This window comes from Heterocephalus glaber, unplaced genomic scaffold (genome assembly GCF_053883595.1).
Source record: "Heterocephalus glaber isolate CG9 unplaced genomic scaffold, H.glaber_assembly_v1.0 deba00001781, whole genome shotgun sequence".
Classification (NCBI taxonomy): Eukaryota; Metazoa; Chordata; class Mammalia; order Rodentia; family Bathyergidae; genus Heterocephalus; species Heterocephalus glaber.
Window position 1 is genome coordinate 4,235,324 of NW_028258467.1, and position 23,358 is coordinate 4,258,681.

The 23,358-nt window shown below is 38.2% G+C and overlaps 1 protein-coding gene across 1 annotated transcript; it reads right to left on the reverse strand.

Annotated features, from left to right (window-relative positions):
* Positions 1-534: 534 nt before the first annotated feature.
* On the reverse strand, positions 535-23,150 carry Znf200 (zinc finger protein 200). The gene is given in 6 exon segments (XM_004864728.4): positions 535-1,939; positions 1,941-2,556; positions 20,694-20,820; positions 21,081-21,172; positions 21,851-22,182; positions 22,944-23,150. Coding segments are annotated over 5 exon segments (1,167 nt in total). The 5' UTR covers positions 22,101-22,182; positions 22,944-23,150; the 3' UTR covers positions 535-1,857.
* Between the last annotated feature and the right edge of the window lie 208 nt (positions 23,151-23,358).

Genomic DNA, 23,358 nt, shown 5'->3' on the forward strand with positions numbered 1-23,358 from the left:
TTAAAAACTTTTGTATGTAAGAACAATAGCAAGTAGAAAAATATAATGGGAAAAACTATTTACAAATAACAAAATTGCACAGAATTTAAATGAAAAAATAGAAAAATTTACTCAGAAATATAATACTTTAATAATATAGAAAAGCATGTTTGGGGATGGAAAACAAAATCTATAAACATGAATAAATTTTCTCAAACAGTTTATAGGATGAACCCCTTCAAACCAAAATACCAATGTAAGACTTCAGGAAACAAAATCAAGCAAACTGACCAAGAATCCCTAACTGCACCACAGGAGGGGTCCTGTGAAGGCACCTCTGGCTCTGCCACTAGGCAGAGTACAGGAGGGTCTGGGTATCAGGAGGCCAAAGACACTTACCACCCATTACAATGGAGACACCTGAATACTGTCTCTTGTGGGGCAATGTGAGCTAACCAGTAGAGACATAATTTTTAAAAACTGCTTTGTGAGGTAGTAACCTCTCCATTTCCAAAAGTCTGATGAGACCATAAAGGGAATTAAGCATAAGTATGGTTATTTTTTTTTTTGGTACCAGGGATCGAACTCAGGTCCTTGCGCTTGCACAGCAAGCAGCGAAACCACTGAGCTAAATCCCCAGCCCCATAAGTATGGTTATTGATTTGTCATGGATCCAAGCCTAAGTCTTCCTATATTTAGGTCTGTCATTCCTATTCGGGCTCCTGAGGCTTCCGTCCTAGCAGGTGAAGCTTTGGCTTAGCAGAGGGACAAGATCCTCAAGAGCTATCCACCAATGGGACTGGATGGCCAGACCTAAGTGATCCAAAATTCTTTTGGCAATGGAGAGGCACAAGACAGCTGTTTGAGAGAGTAACAGCTGAACAAAATACAGAAAGAATAGTAGACACATTTATGGCGTGGAAAGGATTTCTGTAAAAGAGCCAACTTTCACCATAAATTACAAATCTTATTCAAATTGATAGTTGCTTTATTTTATTTTATTTTGGTACTGGGGATCGAACTCAGGTCCTTGCGCTTGTGCAGCAGGCAGCAAAACCACTGAGCTAAATCCCCAGCCCATAGTTACTTTAGATTACATACAAAGTCTCTGACATCAGAAGCTATTGATTTCCTACATTCCAAAGTAAACAATTCGGGCCAGGGATTTAGCTCAGCGGCTTCGGTGCCTGCCTTGCAAGCGCAAGGTCCCGAGTTCGATCCCCGTTACCAAAAAAAACAAAGTAAACAATTCAACACTAGAGCCTTATCAGTGTTCAGAGAGTTATGGGAATGGCTATTAGAAGCTGCTGGCTTCAAAAAAAAAAGAAAAAGAAAGAAACCCTTTGCCGGGGGTTTAGCTCTGGTCCACCACCTGCCTCGAAACTGCAAGGTCCCAAGTTCGATCACTGGTACTAAAAAAAAAAAGCTGCTGGCTTAACAAATCAGTAGTCTGGTTGAGAAGACTATAGTCCTACATAAGGACCTTGGCATTTTTTCTCCTTTCTCAAGGAAAGAATTCCCGTGTGTGTGTAGGTGTGCGTAGGGGTGTACCTATTTCAACAGAAATGCAGGTAAGCAGCCTCAAGGCTAATTCACATTCAAAGTCTTCTTGGGAATGGATTTGTGACCTATATACTGTTACACAACTTCACAAAGAAAGTTCCTAAGTCCAAAAAGCCTGGATGACAACTGAGGTATAGCCCCTGAGGATGTTTTATTCCCTGGGATTTTCCAAGAATTTGAGGTTTCAGCCAATATGGGTATTCATCCCAATTTTGACTCTCATGAGGTTTTCACGTATCTCTATCTCTTTAGGCAGCCTAGGAATTCAAAATTCCTTACAGAACTTTTTGGGCTGCAGTAGGACCTACCCTGGTCTCACTTGTGCTTTTGGGTCTTACATGCCAAGTGGGTTCTCTCATGCCGGGTGCAGCTGGACAGTTGACCAAATCTTCTCCCAGTTTCTGCAACTATATGGTCTCTTGGCTTCATGACTCTGCAGATGAAGCACAAACTCTTCATTCTTTGGGAAGGTTTTCCCACATTCTGGACACTTAAATATCTTATCCTTTACATGGATTCCTTCATGACGACTCCGATGAGAATTCTGACGAAAGTTTTTCCCACACTGAGAACAGGCGTAAGGCTTCTCTCCTGTATGGATTCGCTCATGTTTATTCAGATTTGTTTTATGACTGAAGCTTTTCCCACAGTGGCTACAGTCGTAGGGTTTTTCAGTGTGAGTCCTCTGGTGGGAAATAAGGTAAGAACTTTCATTAAACTGTTTCCCACAAAGTGGACAAGTGTACCACCTCCTTGTTCTCTGATTTCGAGTAAGTGCAATAACATTGATGTCCACATATTTTGAGAGCTCATCTAGTGGAGTATCATTTTCAATGGTAACTAAAAGACTTTTCAATTTCCTTTGCTGTGGAACAGAGATATTTACTCTTTCTTCTTGGCAACCTGGAGGTTGCTCAGAAACCAAGAGACAGTCCATCCCATCACCACCTGAAGACTTTTCTTTATAATCTTCCTTCTGAAGATCTTCACCCACAGGACTACTGTCATTGACTACTGAAAGAGAGAGAGAATGTAGTAACTCTTCAGGGATATGACAATACCAGGTGGGAAAAAAACAAATTAAATTTCTCACGAAATAATACCCTTGAAAGTTAGAAATCTGAGGACTGGCAGAAAACCACCATCAACTCTCTTCTTCCACACTTATTTTATTGAGGGTGGAATGGATAAGTGATACAGCTTCCCTTCCTCCTATAGTGTGAACACAGTCCTATCTGTACTTTTTGGGGAAAATAAAATGAATGAGATTGCACTGAAAGATTTCACGTCTGTTTCTCAATAGGCAACAGTTACTCAAGTCAAGTATGAACTGATCTTACATCCTGTGTAAACACTCAGTTAAAGACAGAGAAATGAAGGTCATACATAAAAAAGGGCACCACTCATAATATTCAGGACTCCAGGTCTCTGCTACATTAAATTTCACAATATTATAGCACTGAATATTAGCACAATATCCTGTATACAAGGAAAAACTGGAAATAATTAAAATGACCAAAATTAATGAAGGCACAACATGTTCACACAAGGGATTAGTATTTGGCTATTGAAGTGATTACTATGACTGATAAAATGAAACTATGGTATTAGAAATCAACAGTATTTGGGAAAGGAAAGGGAGTAGTGACTGGAAAGGGGCATAAGAAGGATTTCTGGGGTGTTTGGGTGATAAATGAATATGTACATTTTGCAAAAATCTGAGTTGTATACTTAAGATATGCAGGCTTTTCTATTTATATTAAACTTCAAAATAAAGTCTAATGGATTATCAACACTAGGTAACCAAAAAAACCAAACAAACTCTGCTCTGAACATGTAGGCTGACAAGGCACCCCTACCTAACTTTGGAGAACTGGTGGAGAATAAAAGGTTTAACTCAACCACTTACATATGGCTGATCCAGAAGGTAGAATGTGAATCTTTTCAAGATTCATCAGTTTTATACCAACAGATTTCCTTCTTTTTAATTGCTCCCTTATGATAATGAAAATGCTGGGTTAAAGCCCAGGGTGATTTGTATCACAGCTCTTGATATGAACCACTATACCACTTTTCATAGGTGTAACAATTTCAATATAACCAATATAATTGTAAATATCAATTTAACTCATCACTGGCAACTGATTGGCAACTCATGGCCATTATAAAATTTAAAAATATTTCATAGGTATAAAATTATGTCTCATTGTTGTTTAACTTTTCATTATGTAAAACAGTACTTTATCTTATTAATTTTACAAATTTAACAACTTTATATGTTAAAGATGTTAAACTGTCAATCATTGATGTAAACATATATTTATTTCTTTTTAATTAATTAATTTGTTTTGAGACAGGTTCTCACCATGTACCTCAGCCTGGCCTCGAACTCACGGCAATCCTCCTGTGTCAGCCTCCTGAGTACTGGGTTTACAGGCATGCAATGCCACATCTGGCTTTTTTTATTTTTTTGAGACAGGGTCTCACTGTAGTTTAGGCTGATCTTGAACTGATTACGTAGCCCAAGCTGGCCTTGAACTTGTGGTGATCCCCTTGTCTCAGCCTCTTGAGGGCTGAGATTATAGGTGTGTGCTACCATGTCCACTTCGTTAAGGCAAATATTTAAAAAACTGAATTTGACATTAAAATCAAAAGAAAAACATATACCAGTCTTTCAAGATTTAACAATGCTCTGTTCTGTTTTCTGGCCATTCATATAAGACAATTTTCTTCTACATTATGATCCAGATATCCCAGCCCTACTTACAACAGTCTCATTTTCATCTTGTTTTGAAATGTTGTTTACATTACCCTTATGCACACCTGTACTATATTTTGGCTATTTTTCATTAGTAGCACATTATTTAGGCTGGGATTATACCACCAATGGCTTTTTATCATTTTGTAGTATGTTTAATATTGGTAAAATCAGTCAGAAAATTTGACAGATAGATAGTTATTCTTTGAGACAGGGTCTCACTATGTAGTTCAGGATGGCTGGCCTTGAACTCAAAATCCTTCTAACTCAGTCTCTTGAGTGCTGAGATTACAGGTGTGTACCACCATGCCTGGCTAAAAAATTTTTCTGACTCTATATTCACAGTAAATAAATTTGGAAGTCACATATAGCTTTACATGAGTTTAATTTTTCCATTTTAAATTGTACCTCTTGCTGGGTGTGGTGGTGCACATCTATAAATCCCAGCTCTTGGGAGGTTGAAGCAGGAGGATTGCTTCGAGGTAAGCCTGAGGTACATAGTGAGTTCAAGGCATAGTAAGACCCTGTCTCAAAAAGAAAAAAAAGTATCTTTTTTTTTTTGGTTATCAGGGATCAAACATGGGACCTTGCACTTGCTAGGCAGGTGGTGGAACCACTGAGCTAAATCCCCAGCCCAAAAATGTACCTCTTTAAGAATCTTCTTTTACATTTATTAAGACAGATTTAATTTAAATCAGTAAGACAACTTTAATTTACTCCACTCATAGCCATTCTGAATGAGGTTCTCATTTTATATTTAATAATTGTTATGTAGGGCCGGGGATTTAGCTCAGTGGTTCTGCCACCTGCCTCATAATCGCAAGGTCCCGAGTTCAATCCCCAGTACCAAAAAAAAATTGTTATGCATGTATTCCTCATATGCCTTCTTTAAACTTATTACATGTTCTAATGGATTATCTTAGATTTTCCAAGTATAAATCATATTTTGGAGATGGGAATGGTGCTGCATTACTATAATCCCAGCTACTTGGAAGGCTGAGGCAGGAGAATCTCAAGTTTGAGGCCAACCTGGACAATTCAGCAAGACTGTCACAAAATAAAATTTCAAAAAGGGCTGGGGATGTAACTCAGTGAGACCCTGGGTTCAATCCCCAGGCCGGGGTGGGGGGTGGACTTAAAAAGCATTATTTGTTTTCTTCCTTACCAGTATTTATTACCTCTTAATCACATGTTTTTTTTTTTTGGTTTTGGTTTTTTGAACTTGCAACTATCTATCACATGTAATAGGATTACCCAGCAATCACACTTTTTCTTATCTTATTGGTACAGAAAATCTATTTTATAATAGTAATAGTGATAGCAGATTTCCTTGTTTTCAGATTTAAGGAATTACCAGTGTTTTATGAATGACTATAAATGTTAGGTTAGATTATGTTTAAGGGGATAAATACCTGTTTTGAGAGAAATCTACAAAACATATTCCTTATTTTCCTGAAAATGCTAATATACTTTATATTCCTTTAATGTAATTTTAAAACTTTTTAAATAATTGATACAAATATATGGCTCAAAATTCAAACATGAAACGATATACTTTGAGATGCCTTACTCCAATCCGTTTCTATCTAGTCTATGAATTCTCTTTTTATTAGTTTTTGATTCTTTAGGCAATTCTTTTTCTTCTCTTTTCTTATATAACCTGTAATATTATGTATATTCCGGCTACTTGGTTTTTTTTCCAATCACCAAGTTGTAGGGTGTATTCAACCAGTTCCTTTCAGACATGTGGATTTTTTGTAACATTGTTTTTTTCAAAAATAATGTCACAACAAATAAACATGTTTACACATCACTTTGAAAGTGTGCTGCTGCTCTTTCTATAGGTCAGGGTCCCAGAAACAGGACTGTTAGACCCAAGGACAATGCATCTATATGAGAGAAGTTGCAAAATCATACAAGGACTGTACCACACTGCATGCCTACCCCAGTTGCCTACTGCCCAACAACCTCACCACCACAGTGTTAAGTTTTGGATGTCTATAAATCTGAGATTTTCCCAATTTACTATATCTTGTTGGTGCATTTCTTTCTTATTTTGCCATGTAAATGTTTTCTTTTTATGTATTTTATTAATCTTTTCTTTCAAAGCTTCTATACTCTAGAATCTTAATTACAAAAGCCTTCCTATCCTATGATTATAAAGGAATTCACCTACTTTTTCTAACTGTGCTTTTATGTTTATGTGTTGGTTTGTTTGAAATATTTAAAATTTTTGATCCATTTGGAATTCTTGGTGTGCAAAGCAAGGTAGTGCTTCTCCCAACACCTTTTACCAACAAGGGCAACTTGACTGTCCAACACCTTTTACCAAAAAGTCCCTCTTCTGGGTGCAGTGGTGCATGTCTGTAATCCTAGCTATCCTGGAGCCTGAGGCAAGAGGATCATAAGTTCAAGACCAGCTGGGAAACATAAGGAGACCTGGTCTCAAAATAAAATGAATGGGGCCAGGGATTTAGCTCAGTGGTTCTGCTGCCTGCCTTGCAAGGGCAAGGTCCCAAGTTTGGTCCCTGATACCAAAAAAAAAAAAAAGATAAAATAAAATGAATGGCCATTGTGTTCTCTTTTGCATGATGGCTCACATTCATGCTGTAGGATGTACTTCTTTTCATACCTTTACTTGGCCCAAACTCACTCTGCAGAGCTGTTTCTTTTCCTACCTTTACTAAAACTTTGCTACCATTAAAAAGAAAAAGGGCTGGCATTTAGCTCAGTGGTAGAGCCCTTGCCTAGCATTCAAGAGGCCTTGGATTAATCCCTAATACCACACACACAAAAGTACCCCTTTACTTTGCTGATGTAAAATGCCAACTTTATGACATTAATTTACCACTTTTTGTGGCCTTTATGGACTTTTTATTCCATCCACTTATCAATCTATGCCAATATCATACTGCCTGAATCATGGAGAGTTTTGGAGGATGCTTTAATATCTGACAGGCTGTTATGGTATGGATCTTAAATGCCCTCCAAGGGCCAAATATCCTCAAGGCTTGGTTGCCAATCTGTAGCACTACTAGAAGGTGGTGGTACCTTTGGAAGGTGGGCCTAGTAGAAAGAAGTTAGGTTATTGAGGATGTCTCTTTAAAGGGGATGTTGGAATCCCAGCCTCTTCCTCTCTGCTTCCTGGTCACAATGAGTTGAGCAGCTCTGTTCCACCATGTGCTCCTTGCCCTGCCATTGGAGAGATGGGAGACCTTATGGGTCTTCTATTCCCTTGCTTCCCCATGGTCTTATGTGTATGTATATCCATTTTTATTGTTTATGATCCCCAGGAACTCTAGATATTGGCGTAGAGAGAAAAAAGTTGTTATCTACTACTATGTTACCTTGGCTATTGTGGTAAATTCAGCGACATCAGTGGCATCAAATGACAACTGGATATTGCCACACTCTAGTAACAGCTCATGGACATCCCTTAACCAGAACTAAGGAGGCTATAATTTTAGTGCAGACAGACCGCCCATTTATCAGCTTGTAATATTTGAGACCACTAGTTTCTGCCTCATCACAGGTTCAAAAGCAACAGGCCCATGGACTGAAATTTCTGAAATTCCAGCTGACCACGGACTGAAATTTCTGAAAATGTGAGCCAAAATAAACATTTCCTCCTTGTAAGTTGTTCACCTCAGCTATTCCATCACAGCTACACAAAACTAATATATAGGGCTAAAAACTCCACTGTTCTTCCTTCTATTTTTCCTAGTTAATTGTATTTACTTTTCCAATTAAATTTCAGGTCACACTTTCCAGTTCCAGGGGTGAAATTTTATTGGCATTGTTAAAAGGATCACATTGCATTCATAAATCAATTTTAAGAGAAATGATCTTCTTATGATGTTAAGTCTACCTAGCCCAAAACATGTTATTTCCATTCATTCACATTCACTTTTGTCTTTTCCAAGTTTCCTCATAAACTCTTGATATTCTTTTAAGTTTATTACTAGGTATTTAATAATTCACGTTCCTATTTTAGTGGAATCTTCCACTGTATCATTTAAATGTTAGTATATGAAAGCTAATGATTTATTTTATTAATTTTATATCCCATTGCCTTACTGAATGATCTTACTATTGGTAAGGAAATTTTCACACATTTTTTATGGTTTTCCAAAAGCACAATTATTTTTCCAGTGCTTGGGATTGAAACCAGTGCCTTATGCATACTATGGTTTATATCTAGATGTCTCTCCAAAGTCTCATGTGCTCATATGTGGGGGTTTTGGGGAGGTGAATGGATCATAAGGGTGTGATACTCATCAGTGAACTATGGACTGAAGCCTCTGTAAACTGTGAACCAAAATAAACTGCTCCTCTAATTTGTTAACAAGAAACTAAGACACTATGTAAAAGCTCTATCACTGATCTAAATCCCCAGCTCTTTTCATTTTGAGAAAAGACCTTGCCTAGGCTGGCCTCTAACTTGTGATTTTCCTGTCTCAGCCTCCCAAGTAGCTGGGTTACAGGTGTATGCCACCATGCCTGGTCCAATAATTATATATAAACAGAGATAATTTTATCTTTCAGATTCCAATGCAATTTTTTTCTCATTTAATTGCACTGGCTAGTACCTGAAACACAATGTTAAACAGTAATAGTGATAGCTGTTTTTGTCATTGTATTCCTAGTTTAATGGGAATGTCTTCCAGTGTTTCCCAGTAGCACAAAACACTGACAGAAAGGACAAATGACTTATTAATTACCATTTTGTTAAATGTTTTCATGAAAGAGGAGTTTGAATTTTGTTATCTTCTCAGTAACTATGAAAATGACAACAAGATTTTTCTCCTTGTTAATGTAAGGTATACTAACCAATTTTCTGTGATTTTTTCGACCCTTAATCATCTAGTGACTATCAAGTTATTCTTACATTCCTAAATCTTATTTGGTCATGGTAATTTTTATCAGATTTTGGTATCTTTGTTTTATTAATTTCATAAGAAAATTTTGGAAGCTTTTTCTGTACTCTAAGTTTTCATGGAATTTAATTGTCTAATTTTTAAGGTTTAGAAGAATTTCTGTGAAACTATATGAGACTGGTGGTGCTTCTTCGGTGAGAGATCTAGATGATGATAGTTATTATACTGTTATTATTTTATGGTACTAAGGACTGAAATCCAAGAGCTTCGCTCTAAGGTATATATATATATCTTCATCACTCAATATGCCCAAGGTGAATTCAGGGGAAATAGGTAAAAAACTGGACAAGCTGACCAAAACAGTTTAAAACATGAATAACAGATTCAGCAAGGATATAGACTCCTCAAAATGATGTCAGGCAGAAATACCTGAAATAAAACTGTATAGAATTCAAAAACTGCAGAAATGACCAATGTGAAGACAGTGTGTCTGAAATTGCAAACAAAATGGCAAATTATGAAGTATTCAAAGAAACCACAAAGAGAAAGAGAAGGGGAGAGGGGGGAGGGGAAGGAAGGGAGGGGGGGAGAGGGAGAGGGGGAGGGAGAGGGAGAGGGAAAAAGAGTTAGAGAGGGGGAATAGCAGCTACTAGCAACCTAACTGGAGTTAGAGAAAAACTAAAAGATAACACAGATGGAATTACTAATGATAAAGAAATCACAGGAGAAAATTTCCCAAATATGAGAAAAGAGTTCAAAATACAAGTAAATGAGTTTTACAGAACAGACATCTATGACAAAAAAGCTCACCAAGGCATATCCTTATCAAATTGCCAGACAGGCAACAAAAAACAATTTTAAAAGCAGACAGAGAAAAAAAAAATCACATATAAAAGTTTATTATGGGCCGGGGATTTAGCTCAGTGGTTTTGCAGCCTGCTCCTCAACTGCAAGGACCCGAGTTCGATCCCCAGTGCCACAAAAAAAAAACAATAAAAGTTTACTAGCTATAATTACAGCAGACTTCTCAACACAAACCTTAAAGGCCAGAAGAGCTTAGAGTGAAGTATTTCAAGTCTTAAGAGCAAATAACTTCCAACCAGATTAATTATCCAGAAAAGCTATTCTTCAAAATAGATGGAGAAATGAGGGCATTGCATAAAACAGACCTGCTCAAAAGATAAATGAATGGTAAATCAGCACTCCAGAAAAAAACTCAAGAATATACTAGACAGAAACAATAAAATCAATACAGCTAAAAACCCACATGAAACAAAAACATCAGTCCAATGGATAAACAACCAAAAATGACAGTAAAAGAAAAACAAAGGAGTCACCAACAGAGAAGAAATGCCACAATAGTAAATAATCAACATATTTCAGTAATATCTCTTGATGTTAATGGCCTTGACTCTCCAATTAAAAGACACGGTTTGGCAGACTGGATCAAAAAATAGAATCCAACAGTCTGCTGCATTCAAGAAACTCATCTAATCCAAAAAAATATTCACAGACTGAAAATTAAAGGACAGAAAACAATATTTCATACATAGGGACACCAAAAACAAGCAGGGGTAACAATTTAACTCTCAGACATGGTAAATTTCAAGCTAAATCTGATTAGAAGAGACAAAGAAGGTCAGTACATACTACTTAAGGCAACAATCCAACATGAAGAGATATTTTTAAATATTTATGTACTGAATACTGGAGCATCTATCTTCATAAGAGAAATCTTGCTCAACATAAAAGTCAAACAAATACAATCAGAGAAGGGGGTCTTAATACCCCACTTTTGTAAAGAGATCAGTTAAAAAAGTCAGTAAAGAAATATCAGAGCTGAACCACACCCTTCAACAAACAGACTTAACAGATATCTAAAGAATATTCCACCTCATTATAGTAGAGTATACATTCTTTTCTTCAGCACATAGTATTTTTTGCAAAATAGATCACATACTAGTCTACAAAGCTGCTTAAATAAATATAAAAGAATCAAAATTACTCCATATGTGCTACCACTGTGCAATGAAAACAGAAATGAATGACAGAAGAAATCGCAAAAAAGGTAGAAGCACCTGGAAAATTAGTAATACACTTTTTTTTTTTTTTCGAACTTAGGTCCTTGTGCTTGGGAGGCAGGTGGCAGAACCACTGAGCTAAATCCCCGGCCCAGTAAAACACTTTGAAACAACGAATGAGTCACAGAAGAAATTTAAAAATTTCTGGAAGTTAATGATAATGCCTGTACATAGTGTCTGAGACACTATGAAAGCACTCCTAAGAGGAAAGTTAATTGCAATTGATGGAAAACAGTGCATGCTCAAATAAATTTATGAAGGATCTTAAGACACTTGAGAAACAATAAGAAGCCAGGCCCAAACCGAAATTAAGGATGAAATTTATAAAGATTAGAGTGGAAAGGGGCTGGGGATTTAGCTCAGTGGTTCCACCACCTGCCTCATAAGCACAAGGTCCCGAGTTTGAACCCAGGTACCAAAAAAAAAAAAAAAAAAAAAAAAGATTTAGAGTGGAAATCAGTGAAATCGAGACCAAAAAAAAAACTACAAACACACACACACACCACAAAATCAAATAATTGAAGAGCTGGTTCTTTGAAAGAATAAATAAAATAGGTAACCTCTTAGACTTACCAAGAAAAAGAAAGAAAAGACTCATACCAATGCAAATAAAAAAGAAAAAGGCAAAATCACAAAAGACGAAATCCAGAAGATAGTAACTACTTTGAAAAATTGTATTCCAACAAATTGGCAACTTCAGATTCCTAGACTCATACAAATTACCAAAGCTAACCCAAGAAGACACAAAAATGCTTAACAACCCAATAACAGGCAATGAAATAGTGACAGTAATAAAGAATTTACCAACTAAAAAAGTCCAGGACCTGATGGATTCACTGCTGAATTATACAAAACTTTCCCCCCTCCCCATTAAGTTTATTGGTACATTTTAGATATAAAATAGTTACATACATCATTGGGATCTTGTACCATTACACAAGTATCTTGGTTCTTATTTTTTTCCCCTTCCCCTGCCCTCCCTTCACCCCCTCCACCCTTCCCTATTTGCAAAGACTTTGTTTCCATTTCTTTCCTTTTCTCATATTTTTTCTTTTCCCTTCTTTCCTTTCCCCTACCCCTCCCACTTCCCCTGCTCCTTTAGACCTTTACTGCCTATTACACAATATCAATTATACATTTTAAAAATTACAGTATCAAGATCTAGGAGACATTACCACAGATTTTACAGAATTTAAAAGGAATAGAAAGCATATTACAAAAATCTTTTTTGAAATAAATTTGACAACATCTAAGAAGTACCTTGGACAACAAATTAATGAAACTAACTCTGGAGGAAATATAAAATTTGAAAAGCACCTATTTTTTTTTTTTTTTGGTACCAGGGATTGAACTCAGGTCCTTGCACTTACGAGGCAAGTGACGGAACCACTGAGCTAAATCCCCGGCCCAAATAGCACCTATTAAAGAAAGTATATTCCTAGCTTGAAAACCTACCTATATGACAACAGCAGGCTCATAAAAATTTTAACTGATAAATTATATCAAACATTTAAAGCAGAAAAGGAACACTTCTCCCCTCATTTTAGAAAATCAAGATTGTGCTAATCCTAAAATTGGATAAAGATAATAGAAGAAAAATGTATGAACATAGATAGAAATTTGTTTAACAAAACAAACTATTAGAAGTCAGATCTGGCAGGATGTAGAAAGTAGTTTTAATACAGGGATGGCAGTGTTAGTTCAGCATTGGAAGTTCCACCACCAGTAGTCATCATTTTAACAGAGGAAAGGAAAAAGCCATATGATCCTGCCACTAGTTGGAGAAAAAATATTGGACTAAATTCTACAGCTGTTTATGGTAAAAGCTATCAGGAGACTAGAAGTGGAACAGAAGCTTCTCAACAGATTAAAGACATGTACTCCATACTTCCAGCAAAAGTGCCTTATATGAACGGAGAAGATACAATGCTTTCTCCCTAAGGTGGGGAACAAGGGCAGATATGCCTACTCTTCATCTGTCCATTAAACTTTGAAACATAGGCCCAAACCAAAATAGTCTGGCAATAAAATGACACAATTAGGATAGGACTGGCAAGGTAGAAGCAACATCTTTATATGTAGATGAAATGATCATCTACAGAGAAAACACTAAGAAATCTCTAGGAGCCCTTAGAACTTGTATTTGAATTTAGCAGGATTAGAAAACACAAGGTATATATAAAAACTCAGGTCTATGTATACTTGCTATAAATGAAGAATTAGATATTGAAATTTAAAAGTTAAGTAGGAGTACAAAGGACCTAGAAAAGTAAAAAAAAAAAAAGTGTTGGAACACGTTTAGTACTTAATTTTAAGACTTCCTCTAAAGCTACAGTAATCAAGGCAGTGTTGGTGTAAGGAAAGACATATAGCTCATTGGAATAAAACAGAGAATCTAGAAATAGAACCACACATATATGGTCCACTGACTTTTGAAAGATTATTTAACATTAACATTTTATAGAATATAAACTCAATTCAAGAGCCGAGGAAAAGATAGTGTTTTCAGCAAATGGCACTGGAACACCTGGTATCTGTGTATAAAAAAATTAACCTCAACCCTTTATTTCCTTTTTTTTTTTGGTACCAGGGATCGAACTCGGGACCTTGCGCTTGCAAGGCAGGCGGCAGAACTACTTAGCTAAATCCCCAGCCCTCAACCCTTTATTTCCATACATAAAAATAACTTGAAAGGATCTATGAACCTAAATATGAAAGACAAACTATAAAACTTTAAGAAGAAATTATAAGGGAAAATGTTTATGAATTTAGGGTAGGCAAGAACTTCCTAGGATACAAAAAACATGATGTATAAAAGAAAAAAATTGATGAGATTTCATCAAAATTTAGAACTTTAAATGACATCATTAAAATGAAAAGTAGTCCTTAAACAGACCATATTTACAATGCATATAACCTATGACCAGAATATATAAAGAACTTACAGCTCATTAATAGACAACCCAATTAAAAAGTAGACACAAGATGATAAATAGCCAGTACAGCACAAGGAAAGACGTGCAACACCAGAATCAGAAAAATACTAATCAGTACAATAACAAAATTGGATTATACACTCATTAGGGAGATGAAGTTAAAAGTTTTAAAAGGTTTGTCATGGCCTTTTCTTTTTGTTGGATTCTCCCCCTCTGCGTTTAATTTGTCACGCCCAATGGATTCATTCTGCTGGGCTTCCTGGGGTTGTGGTCCTCATTGTCTTTTCCTAGGATATTGTCTAAAATTTTTTGGAGTGTTGGTTTGGTATTCACGAAGTTCCTAAGGTGCTCTTTATCATGAAAGTATCTTATTTCTCCATCCATTTTGAAAGATAGTTTTGCAGGGTACATCAATCTGGGTTGGAGGCTGTTTTCCTTTAGGGCTTGAAATACATCACTCCAAGCTCTTCTTGCCTTGAGGGTTTGTGTTGAGAAGTCTGCTGGGATTCTGATGGGCTTTCCTTTGTATGTGATTTGTTTCTTTTCTCTCACAGCTTGTAGAATTTTGTTCTTCTGTTGGGTTTCTGGAATCCTAACTATTATATGCCTATGTGTAGATTTTTTTTGATCAAGGCTAGTTGGAGTCCTATATGCCTCACTTATCTGTATGTCAAGTTCTTTTCCCCTGCTTGGGAAATTTTCTGCCATCACTTCTGTGAAGAGTTTTTTTATGTCATCTGCACTCTCTCCTGTTTCTTCATTGACTCCAATCAGTCTTACGTTATTCTTCTTTGCATCGTCTAGCAGCTGCTGGATTGATTTTTCATGGTCCCTTACAATTTTGAAGCAATTTTTCTTTTCCTGGTCATTAACTGCAATCTTATCTTCTATATCTGAAATTCTGTCCTCACATTGGTTCATACATAGACTTTCAATGGAGTTTTCAATCTCCTGGAAATCTGTTTGCATCTGTTTTATGGATTCCATTTGTTTCCTATGTTGGGATTCCATCATGTTCCTCAGATCCTCTATTTTTTTATCTGTGTCCTCTCTAGATTTATTAATCATGTCTTACACTATGGGCACAATCTTTGCTGTTATCTGAGAAATTATTTCTGATTTCATTTTTTCCAGATCCTCTTTTGTTGCCAGTTCAGGGAGTCCAGGTGGTTGAGTAACAGACTGTTCCATCTCATTTCCCTCTGGGGTTGCTGTACGTGATCTGGAAGTCTGTTTTTGAGGCTTCTTTACGTGTCTTCTCATTTCCAACGGGTGTGGGGGGGTGCTTCTGGCACCTGCGCGGCTCACCTCCTCTGCCCTAGGAGCAGTGGAATGGCGGGGGGGAGCTTCCTCCTGGGCACTGGGATTGGCTCCTATACAAAACTTTTAAGGATGTTGTATCACCAATACTCAAAGAAATGGAAAGGGACTCAGTGCTCCCAAATTCATTTATAGAAGCCAGCATCATACTAATTCCAAATCAGATAAAGACCCAACTAAAAAAGAAAACTATAGGCCGATCTCCATAATGAACATAGATGCAAAAATCCTCAATAAAATATTAGCAAATAGAATGCAGCACATCATCAAAAAATCACACCCATGATCAAGTAGATTTCATCCCAAAGATGCAAGGATGGTTCAACATAAAAATAAACAGGGATACATATAGAAAAGGAAGAACTCCAATTATTATTTACAGATGACATGATACTCTACATAGAAGACCTAAAGAACTCCGCTAAAAAACTCTTAGAATAACCAACTTCAGCAATGTAGCAGGATACAAGAGCAACACACAAAAATCATTTGTATTTGTGTACACCAATAAAGAACTCAATGAGAAGGAAATTATGAAAACAGTATCATCCGTGGTTGATTCAAGAAAAAATAAAATACCTAAGAATTAACCTAATCAAAGGTCTCTACAATGAAAACTATAGTACTCTGAAAAAGGAGATTGAAGAGGACATGAGAAAATGGAAACATGTTCCTTGCTCCTCATTAGGCAGAACCAATACGTATTGTCAAAATGGCCATATTTCCAAAACTGTTATACGGATTCAATGCAGTCCCAATCAAAATACCAACAGCATACTTTGCAGATCTAGAAAAACAATCCTAAAATTCACATGGAACCAGAAGAGACCCAGAATAGCAAAAACAATCTTAAGCAACAAGAGCAAAGTAGGAGGCATCACAATACCTGACTTCAAGCTATACTACAAAGCAACAGTGATAAAAATCGCATGGTACTGAAACAAAATGAGACACATGCATCAATGGAACAGAACAGATGACACAGAAACATCCCCAGACCCATTCAGGTATTTGATCTTTGACCAAGGGCCCAAAAGCATACATTGGAGTAAAGACAGCCTACTCAACAAGTGGTGATAAGAAAACTGGACCCATACCTTTCACCATGTAGTAAATTAAAATAAAAATGGATTAAAGATCTAGACACTAAAACACTGAAGCTACTGAAAGATATAAAAAGTAAAATACTTGAAGTCATAGGTGTTGGAAAGGATTTTCTAAACAGAACTGCAACTGCACAAGAAATAACAGCAAGAATCATCAAGTGGGATTATATCAAATTAAAAAGCTTTTGTATAGCAAAAGAATCAATTAGTAAAGAGACAATCTATAGAATGGGAAACATTTTTTTTTTGCCAGCTATTACCCAGAGGACTAATATTTAGAATAAATAAACAAAAACTTAGACCATCTAAGGGGCCGGGGATTTAGCACTGCACCTGCCTCGCAAGCACAAGGTCCTGAGTTTGATCCCCAGTACCCCTCCCCAAAATTAGACCATCTAAAATAAAAGACCCAGTCAAGAAATGGGCACATGAACAGACACTTCACAGAGGAAGAAGTGGAAATGGCCGACAAATATATGAAAAAATGTCCAACATCTCTGGCCATTAGAGAAATGCAAATTAAAACAATGCTAAGATTCTATCTTATACCAGAAAGAATGGCAATCATCAAGAAATTTTTTTTTAAATGCTGGTGAAGCTGTGGTAAAAAAGAAACCCTCCTACATTGTTGGTGGAAAGGTAAACTAGTACAACCATTAAAGAAATCAGAGGCTGGGGATTTAGCTCAGTGGCACCACACCTGCTTCCCAACTACAAGGTCCTGAGGTCCTGAGTGTGATCCCCGGTAACAAAAAAAAGAAAGAAACAAACAAATCAGTATGGAGATTTCTCAAAGATCTAAAATTAGAAATTTCGTATGACCCAGCTGTCTACGTTCTAGGTATTTTCCCCAAAGAGCCTAAGACATCATACTATAGCAATACACACATACCAATATTTATAGGAGCACAATTCATAATAGCTAAATCCTGGGAGCAGACTGTATACCCATCAACAGACTGGATAAAGAAAATGTAGTATCTATACATAATGGAATACCACTAGGCTATAAAGGACAAATTTGAGACATTTGTAGGAAAATGGATGCACCTGGAAAATATAATGTTGAATAAAATAAAACAGGAACACAAGCTTAAATACCGTATGGTATTTGAGCAAAGCCAAATAGTACAAAGAGAATAATAAAGGATTGGTAGGTGACAAGAGGATGGATCTCTTGCAAATGGGAAGGGATCCAAGAGATCAAAGATGCGGGAATGAGGGGGAGGGGAAAGGGAAATAAGGAGAATAGAGATATACCATGTATAGGAACCTAATGACCTCAATGAATATAACATTACATGCCACAGACATGAGCTAAGATTAACAGTATCAACAAGAATGAAAATGGGGAAAGGGAAATTAAAGGAGGAAGGAGGAGAGAGAACAGGATAAAAAAGGAAAGTTGTATTATGTATACAGATCTACTCTCCAAAATGACTGCAAACTGAATGTACTACAAAGAGCCCAAAATTACCTAACAGTTTTAGAATTCTAGGTGGAAGGAACTTTTATTTTCTGATTTTCATTACCTATTTTCTAGTTGCAAATTGTCCTACATTGAGATAGATTCTAACAAATTTCTACTTTTTGGAATATACAGAGTCTTCCTTTGTTGCACAGTATTTAGTCAATTTTCATAAATATTGTATTCTCATGTTACAGTGGAGATCAGATAGGATTACAAGAACTATCCTACTGAGGGCCAGGGATTTGGCTCAGTGGTTCCAGCGCCTGCCTCGAAAGCACAAGGTCCCAAGTTTGATCCCTGGTACAAAAAAAACACAACACACTATCTTACTGAGAATCTGTTTTTATGTGGTTCAACTGTACTGAAATATTGTTTTTGTATGTTAAGGAGTCTGACTCCTGTCCCCATTATACTTTTCCCTTTGAAGATTGGATAAATGAAAACCTCCAACTATCATTTATATGCTGCTGCCTCCCAAATCCCTACATCCTTCTATCTGTGCTCAAATATTCAATTTCCAAAGACCCAGAGGACAATTTCATTTTATTTCCTGCCAGAAATTCAATCTAATCTAAAATCAAGTGTATCTTCTTCTAAACTGTGCTCTAGGATTCAAATCCTGCCTCAACCTTGTGATAGCTTGTATACCTATAACAATTTCACATTGCATATCATTTTAAGTGACTGGCTTGCGCATCAAGTCAAATTGGAACATTGTGGAAAGCAGGAATAGGTATTATTTATCTTTGGAATCTGCTGAATACCAACTCCAGTCTTGGCTGAGGAAAAAATAAGTGGCATTTATGAAATGTTTTGAATTTTTTCATTGACTGCAAGCTAAAGCTATCAGCCTCATGGTATGAAGAAGGAAGGGTGAGGACTGGGTTTTAGGGTCCCAAAGAAACTAAATTATTCCTGGAATAAGCAACATATATGGCAATGAATAATCCAAAATAAGTCCTAGCTTTGTTTAAGACTCGGGAAAAACCCAGTGTAATAAATCATACTTTTTATACTTTTCTCTACAATAAATGTTTCACAGACCATACTGTGGGAAATGAACTAGGGCTATTATGCACCACCATCTGGACCACACAGTACAATATAGCTAAGAGTTCTATAGCTGTACCCTACACTACTATTGTGAAAAGCACATAAAATACTAAATGCCAGGTGTGGTGGCACACGCCTATAATCCCAGCACTCAGGAGGCTGAAGCAGGAGGATTGCTGTGAGTTTGAGGCCAGTCCAGGACTACATAGTGAGTTCAAGGTGAGCCTGACTTGCTTAGCAAGACCCTTTCTCAAAAATAAATGAGGGCTGGGGATTTAGCTCAGTGCTTCTGATGCCTGCCTCGAAAGCAGAAGGACCCAAGTTCAATCCCAAGTACCAAAAAAAAAATAAATAAATAATAAATGAATGAAATGCATGCAAGTTTGCATGCATATGTGGATCAGTGCCTGACTGTATGGCTTGTATATCTCTCCAAAGCCTCATGCGGTCATAAGTGGGGCTTTTTCAGAGGTGGCTAGATCTAGAGTATGTTAAACTGGAATTAATTCATGGTGCAATGTTATGCTCCTGGGCACTATGGTTAAGGGGTGAGTGCTACTCACCCTAAGTAGCCTGGATAAAAGGGGCAAAAAGATGCTGTTAAGGACCCTTGCTTGCTCACTTTTGCTGTTTTCTGTTTGCCACAAACTGGTTCTCCTCTGTGATGCTCCTCTGCCAACCCATCCTGCCTTGGGGCCTGCCAATTATGGACTGAAATCTCTACGAACTGTGAGCTAAATAAATTCTTCCCCCTTTAAATTTGGGTATCAGTTATTTTGTCTTAGAAACATGAGAAAAGAAACTAAGACACTGGCATACAATAAGTGCTTAGTAAATGTTAGATATTATTTTCATCAGCCAGGCATGATGGCACATTCCTATAATCTCATCATTTGAGAGGCTGATGCAGGAGGATCACTGCAAGTTCAAAGCCAGCCTGGACTACATAATGAGTTCAAGGCCAGCCTAAACTATGTAAGACCTTGCGTCAAAAAAAAACCCAACCAAGCCAAAACCACATATATATGCTATTTTCATCAAAAGTGGAAGATGCGGGGGGTGGGGATTTAGCTCAGTGGTTCCTCTGGTTGCCTCGCAAGCGCAAGGACCCGAATTCTATCCCTGGTACCAAAAAAAAAAGGGAATATGCTTTCACTTACAGTAATAGTAGCCACCCCTACTGAACATTAAAGAAAAGAGGTAACTTAAAAGAGTCATGGGTCTAATGAAAACATTAAAACACTAACTCAAAATATATCTGTTGTAAGAACAGTCTACAGGAAAGAGTTCAGAAATAGTCTTCCCACATTTTCCATCTGTTTACAAATCTTGATTACCAAAGAAGTCCCCTCTTCCCTGACTTCAGGAAAGAATGACTAACTACAGCTGGAAACCTGTAGCTAGCCTCTGCCACACAAGATTAAACAAAAATAAAATGTGTGCCCTTGTGCTTTAGCAGGTGTGAATAATGATGCAGATGCTCCAGAGATGAAGGACATGCGTTTGCTATAGCATACAGCCTGAACACACAAAGCCCTTGATTTCTTACCCAGTAACATCATCTTCCCAACATCACTGTTACCTTCCTTTTCTGAGATGGGTTGCTGAGCAGGATCCATGCTCACACATTCTTCTTGGGAGTGAAATACATTCAAATCCTCAAAGATCACCAGCTCCTGAAAGAACAAGAGACCCCCTTCCTCTTAGTAAATGAGATTTCTTGGCAGTAAGAAAAGATCAAGGAAAAGGATGATGAAATGCATCTCACACAGAAGCAACATAGACATGATAGCCAGGCTGAGAGCAGCCAGAAGAAAGAAGAGAAATGTCCTAGGAGCCTGATTCCCATGAATGTGTTACACACTGGTTGACCTAGAAGGGAAAGTTTCAAGAATAGATAAGGTGATGTACTTAGTGAGTGGAAAACCAAACCCACCTCACAGTCAGCTTTAAAACACAGAGATACTGTCTCCTGTTTCTGCTGGACTCCTTCTCTAGGCAGAAGCTTCACTAAAGGATGAGGTTGCACTGGAGAAAGAGGAAGCTGTAGTTAGTGAAAAACTCAGTGACTCTAATACAGACATTGCCCGTACTTTTAGGCCAAGCTACGCTTGCTTCTTTAGCAGGCAATTCACAGCTGTTACTGCTCCTGTGAGCCCTGACAGAACTCAAGCCACAAGCCCCAGGATGCTGAATCTATATAGGATCTCCTCAATATAAAAGATTCCCCTAAGCACCTTTTAAAATTTCTAACAGTCACTATACAGGAGCTTGGAGAAAGGCAAAATATAAAAACCTGAACAAGCATAAAGTTTCTAAAATCGCATATAAATTAGAGACAACATAATAATTCACCTGATTTCTATAGTCTTTAAAAGATATTTCCTTCCAGAATGTTTGGGAAAAACGGACAATACAAAAAGATGCACACTTCGTGCGCTGCCTGCTCTGCAAGCACAAGACCCAAGTTCGATCCCCGGTACCAAAAAAAACCCCCAAAAGATGCATACTTCACATAGCTTTATACATATCTGGCATACCACATAAGCTCTAGCTTTGAGAATAAAGCAATTCCTTAACATATTAAAACTGACTTCTTTTTCAGTACCCACCATTTTAACTTTAATTCATGACTAAGGTGAAAGTTTATCTTCGTGTCCAGTACAACACCCTTCTCTTCTAGTGAAATAAGCACATGCTTCTTACCTCTGTTCTGAAAGTTTGAACTCATATACTTCATAACAACCAAGGTCTCCTTGACTTTCTGATTGGGCTGGACCAGGTTTGCCTTGGGCAAGAAGGTAAGGAAGTGTTCTAGCACCAGCTGGTGGATGGTCTTGGGGCCATTGGTGGGATTTCGAAGGAGGTCTTGGCCCAGCTTGGAGTCTGGAGGAACTCTGAGTACAAAAGACTGCTTTGGTTTTGGGGATATCGGAACCACTTTTGTAGCCATCATGCTTCACAACAAAACACCACAGTCGTTTACTGGGGGTTGCTAGAGCCTCCTCTTATTGAAGGAAATCCACCAGACAGCCGAGCTGCAAGATAGAGAAACCACTGATTAGCCAAAAGACAAGGCAGGTGCATGACTTCAATATACAGCTTGGGTCGTGAGGCCATGTGAACTCTAAACCAGAAAAGAGAGTTGGGGTAGGGAAGTCAAAACTGAAATGGAAAGTTTCAGAACAGGATATACTTTTGGAAGGCCTGAAAGGAAGACACTGAGAATGAAAACTAAACTAAAGATCTAAATAGAAGCGAGCCAGCAGAAGGTCAAAGGCCATCGTCCTGGGAAATATAAAGTGTAATATTCACTGGGAAGATAAGTTTAACTCGTGCTTGTACAAAGAGCAATGGACTAGAAGACGGGAAAGATGGGGTCAAATCCCGAGGGTGTCTATACAGAAGCAAGCTAACAGCCGAAATTGGGCCATACTGCGTCTCTTGCACTGCAGCTCTCCCTCGGGTGTCCTTCAAGGGCCAGAGCGATTGATGCTTCTCCAATGGAGCACACCCAAGGTCACTTGAGGTGTCCACACAAGACTTGTTGACTTCTCCCTCCTGTCAACGTCCTACTGATTGAAAAGTGCCAAGGGACATCATACTAGGGCCCACGGTGCCAGTCTCACTCTGGGGCTTCTTCCACCGGTCAAAGGGCACCTTGCCAGCAAAGCTCAACTGGCGGCCCTACCTGGGTGTGGGCCTGACTCCCTAACCAGCCTGGCTCCCCAGCAACGAAGCCCGCTCCGCTCCTCAGAAGCTGTCTTAGCCTGGCGCCCGCCCCTTCAGAGCCTCTCACCTCGCGGAGTCTCTCCGCCTGAGAACGGCTCAGACGCCTGAACTCCGGAAGAGACCAGAAAACCAGGGACAAGAGGCCTGACGCTTGCCTCGCCCTTCGGAAAATCCTCACTAGCCGCGGGAGAGTACTGGAAAGCACTGCCTTCAGTTGCGAGGACGCGCGGAGCAGTGCCTTCTGGGAAGCCGGGCGCCCTCCCCGTTTTGTGACATCACGCCCGGTGACTCATTTCCGGCGTTAAAACCGGGTCTCCCCGCTCGGAGGGAACAATTTGTGTCCTGGAAAAGGCGAAGCTTGAGGTTGCCCGTGGGACTCCCGGGCCAACGCAGGTGAAAGCCGCTTTCTCTGTTCCTCCGCCTCGGAATCGGAAAGCAGAAAGTTGACACCAGTCCCTCGCTTGCTGGCAGTACTCCAGATG